This window comes from Microtus ochrogaster, linkage group LG1 (genome assembly GCF_000317375.1).
Source record: "Microtus ochrogaster isolate Prairie Vole_2 linkage group LG1, MicOch1.0, whole genome shotgun sequence".
Taxonomy (NCBI): domain Eukaryota; kingdom Metazoa; phylum Chordata; class Mammalia; order Rodentia; family Cricetidae; genus Microtus; species Microtus ochrogaster.
Window position 1 is genome coordinate 41,940,441 of NC_022027.1, and position 4,884 is coordinate 41,945,324.

A 4,884-nucleotide genomic window follows, 5' to 3' on the forward strand; every position below is an offset into this window, starting at 1 on the left:
GTCACCCCCTCCCCCGTACCTCTGTAGCAACAGAGAAATGTCTGAGACTTCACAGTTCAATGCAGTGTAGCACCCAAGATCATCTGCCATTTCTACCGCTAATCCCTGCTCATCGCCCTTGTTATGCTTGAGCAAACCTGAATCATGTAGGCCATGCTTTCTGCTTTCTCATCCCCGTTGTTCTGATAGTTCCACCAATTATGCATGGTCCCTTCCACTCCCTTCTTCAAATCCATTTTTCACATGAAGGTTCAAATGCCACCTTCTGATATTGGCTTCCTCTGATACCTCTTTCCAGCTAGGATTGGCACTTTGTATCCACCGATCCCATCCTGCCTGGCATCTCTCACTGTGCACCTCACCTTGTAGTCTCTGGTCTTCTCAGAGTGTGAGCTCTTTGCAGTTAGTTAACTAATAGTTCCAGTTCTGTCTTAGGATCTGTCACAGTTCTTGAATGCACATAGCATAAGCTGATGGATGAATGGATGGATGGGTGGGTGGGTGGATAGATGGATGGATGGATGGATGGATGGATGGATGGATGGATGGATGGATGGATGGATGGGTGACTTCCTTCAGGTGAGTCTTGGCCAGGGAGGAGAGTCCTGAACAGCGGAGCATGTTAGTGTTAACATTGAAGCTAATTGCAGACTTACAAATGAGGCCGAAACTTTGGCACAGTTGGTCCTGCTATGAATGATAGATGAAAATGAATCCATTTCTATAGCAGATTATCCAAGTGCTTGCTCATGAGCACTGATATTTTATGATTTAATAAACTGATGATCATGTTCATAAGTTGTACTTTTGTAATGTAGGAAACTATTTCTCAGTGATGTTGACTTGGCAGTTAAGACCAAGAGAACTAAAATAATGATGACTCATCTGACTGATTTTCTTGCTGTCTTTGTTTTCTGTTTATCCATTTTCTCATTACCCTTCCAACTCATTTTTTATTTTTATTTTAAGTGAAAAAGATTTGGTGAAACAGGCAAAGACCTTAAATAGTGCCGCAAATAAACTGATCCCAAAACATCACTAGACACTTCATAGATGGTTGCCTCTCAAGTCTGATGTTATAAAATAACTATAAGAGGAAGAAGTCAGAAATTCCTACATCTAAGCTCTGATTCTATATTTTAAAAAGTCACCAAAAGTTGACCTTGAATTTGTTGGACTTAAAAAAAAAATAGTTCGATATATAGGTTGGGTTTTGTTGTTGTTGTTGCTGCTGTTATTTTCTCCCCCAGAGTTAGAAATTTTGGTATGGGTTCCTCATTAAATACCAAATAAACTTTGAGAAATATTTCTGAGTTGAACAATAAATCAAAAGACCATCTTCAGGAAGCCTGGGGAACAGAAGCATTGTACATGTGCCCTTGATAGTGATCAGACCTGTAGGTGGCCCATGTCCACATCAGTGAGCCTGTTCTCTGCCGTGTAATGCAGGCAGGTGTCACCTGGGGACCTTGGGCCTAAAGTAGCTCTGTCTCTTAGACCGTGACTCCTCTTCTCTTGCCTTGTGTAGGTTTAATCCCCAGCCCAAGAAAAGTACTTAGTATTTCATTACACTTCTATTCTCAGTAACCAAGACTGCTTGCAGTTTCTTTTTCCCTTAGTGATTTTGGACATAAACAGCATCCTTGCATTTCTTTAAAGTACTTAGAAGCAAAGTAGTAATTAAGTAGCTCTTACCGTCCTAGTGCAGAAGCTGGGAACCCCTCTTGACACGCGTCACCTCTACCTCTGCCCTTCTCTGCCATCCTCCGTACTACTTAGGTAGCTCAGAGAGAACACTTTAATACAAATACGATTTTCAAATCTAGCCTGCTTTTTTCCTCCTGGGATAGAGAGGCCACAGTGTAGTCATGACTTCAGACCTGCCGTCCTTGCCTGGAACACTGGCCCAAGAGCTTCTATCACTTTTTTTTGTGATAGATATTTGCGAAAGGTTCTAGTTACTAAAACAAATAATTTCAAATGAGAAATCAATAATGCACTAGCATTGGTTAGTATCAAAACAAAGATCCTCAGTAGATAGCCACAGCAATACTAGCAGGGCTTTTTTCCTAAGTGACTGCAGAGCTAACCCTTTCTAGGCTCTACATTGTAAATAATCCTATAAATACTTTGATTTAGAAAAAACTATTTTTGATTTGGGGAGGCAGGCTTTTATATACATGAGCCTTTACTCCATCCAGCGGGTTTGGCACAGTGCCTGGGGTTTTGTTCCATGTTTTCTGTCCCTCCTTCTGGCATGCTATGTAGCATTGCCCCTGCTAAGAAAGAGGCAAAGATAATTCCTTTGCTTCAATTTTTTTACTTTCTTGGCAAAACATAATTAAGAGTGTAACCGAGTGTGTGTGCTTTTATAGGTCCTCAAAGGGCCTGTGTTAGAGCCAACTTAATGGAGGATCCTTAAACTCATTTTAATTCTTATAACTTTGCACCTATATAAATAAACCTCCTCTTGCGTTCTGCTGCTCATCAGCCTTTTATGGTGATGAGTTGCTTTTTACCATACCCATTGAAAGGGAATAATCAAACCAACAAAAGTTAGACTACATATAGCATGCCTATAAATTCTATTACAGAAAGCCTCAGATATTCCACCGTATAAAAATGATCCTTTATAGGTGCAAAGCTATAAGACATTTAGAAGAAAGCATCCATAAGAAGCTCCCAGAGAATATGGTCAGGAGTCTTGGGAACCCCAATGCTGAGTGTTTTACTGCTTGATCACCCCGTGATAGAAGTGGAAAGGGCAGACACAGCCAGACTTTCAGAGAGGCTTGTCCTTATGGATTCATGAGAAGCTTAGGTAAGGGTTGCTAGAGATTGCCCTCCAGCTTCCTGTGGTCAGGGAAGGGTCAGGAAATCACGGTAACCCCACATGAGAAGGCAGCTCCGCCTGCACCTTCAGCTGTATGTGGAAGGCAGAAGGATAACGTCCCAGCCTGTTAGGAAAGAAAGACAGTGGCTTCAACATAATTGACTGTGTACTTGAGGGTGGCTCTGGATATGGATTTCCAAAAAGTGATGTCTTCTTGTATATCACCTAATGGATGTAAACTGTAGTACTAGAATAAAAAAATAGAAAACAAACTTCCCCTCTGCCTGGTTCACCTTCATCTTGCTTTTCTTTAGAATTTGTTTCTTCTCCATCTTTTTCCCCATCGTAATTTCTTCCTGTGTCCTACATTTTTTTCCCCTCTGTCTCCCCGTACTTTCTCTCCCTTGGGTTGTTTTATTTTATGTTTGTGAACTTGGTCTTCCTCCCCACCATGGCTTTTGTTTTTATCACAAGTTCATATGGCTCACATTCAGATTGCGCCAGGCTGAGCGAGGCCGCCAATCTGCTGAGTTGGACAACCGGCTCTTCAAACAGGAATTCGGAGACAAGATCAACAGTCTGCAGCTGGAAGTGGAGGCACTCACCAGGCAGCGGTGAACAGGGGCAGCTTGGCCAGCAGGGTGGTGGTGGGTACTGCACAGGAGGGTGGTGGTGGGTACTGCACAGGAGGGTGGTGGTGGGTACTGCACAGGAGGGTGGTGGTGGGTACTGCACAGGAGGGTGGTGGTACTGCACAGGAGGGTGGTGGTGGGTACTGCACAGGAAGGAGGCTCCGCAGCAAAGAGGAAGTCAGGTCTTGAGCCGTCTAGGCTTGATCTCTCCAGTGTCCTTCACAAACAGTGGGAACTCAGAAAGCGTCACATGGCTGAACAGTTCCAAAATCCACTCAACATTTATTTATCAAATAGTTTCGAACTGACTGCTGGACATGGTGGCGCAGGCTGAAATCTCAGCCGAGACAGGAGCCCAGAGCCAAGTTGGGCTGCACATAGTGACACTCTCTTCTTCAAAAACTAAAATAAAAAGAGAATTTGAGACTAAGTTCCCAAATATATAGTAATTGATATCTAATCTGATTTTAGTGACAACAGTTAACATCTTCTGAATTCCTACAGTGTCTTGTATATGTTTCACAACACTTCTTACTGCCCCTACTTTGAGATAAAGTGACAGCTTAGAGGGGTTAGTGTGTCCCAGTTCACACTAGTAAGCTAGTAAGTGCCTACAGTTCCCCCTTAAAAACCTGTTTCTCTGACTAAACCCTAAGTACTCTCTCATGCCACCTGTCACATTGGATGCACTTTGGTGCTGAAGCCACTGACTGCTGGTGACTGAAAAACTCAAAGCGACCAGGGGTGCTTTGGGGCTGGGGTGTGTGGGAACTAAGTAGAGAACTCTAGAGACCAGCCAAACAGCTCTCACTCGGTTGTAGTATAAGTACATTGTCATCCAGATAACCGCAGCTCTTCATTAAGAATTAGTGTGAAATAATTGACCTGCTAAAACTGGCCACTCCTAACTTGCATTCTGAATTGCCAGAAAAAAAAAAGAGTAAACATGGAAGCATTACTAGCTTTACTATGTTCTGCTGTTTTACAGCTTGGTTGTCCATATATTTCTGGTAACTTTATCAGGCATTAAAACTTAATTGCTGAACTTTAAGGGAAAGTCTGGTATTCTTTAGAATATATGAATATAGAAATCAGAATTTTCATCCTTTCTTCTCTCACCTGACCAGGACTCAGCTGGAGTTAGAACTGAAGCAAGAAAAGGAGAAGAGGTCACAAAACAGGAGCACCCCAGGAAAGGGGACCCAGAAGCCGGAGCCCCACCCAGTGAGTGTGTTCTTTATTCAGGTGCTCAGTCCACCTACATCTTACGACCTAGCCTCATGGGTCCAGCGGGTCTTTCACTACCCACACGCTTAGTTCCTCAGATCCTGTGGGACATAGCATGTGGACATGCTTAGTTCCTGTGGGCCACAGTGTGCAAACATGCTTAGTTCCTGTGGGCCACAGTGTGCAAACATG

At 43.1% G+C, this 4,884-nt stretch overlaps 1 protein-coding gene across 7 annotated transcripts in view; it reads left to right on the forward strand.

The window, feature by feature from the left end:
* The window catches only part of Rufy3 (RUN and FYVE domain containing 3), an 82,723-nt gene that overhangs the window by 69,885 nt on the left and 7,954 nt on the right, over window positions 1-4,884 (forward strand). For 4 of the 7 annotated variants that reach the window (XM_005359454.3, XM_026785217.1, XM_013350896.2 and 1 more), the window contains 2 exons: window positions 3,328-3,447; window positions 4,593-4,689. In XM_005359454.3, coding sequence (XP_005359511.2) covers window positions 3,328-3,447; window positions 4,593-4,689 — 217 coding nt within the window. Of the gene's footprint in view, window positions 1-969; window positions 1,310-3,327; window positions 3,448-4,592; window positions 4,690-4,884 lie in introns of those variants that run through there. The other 3 variants (XM_005359455.2, XM_005359457.3, XM_005359456.3) reach the window with 1 other exon arrangement.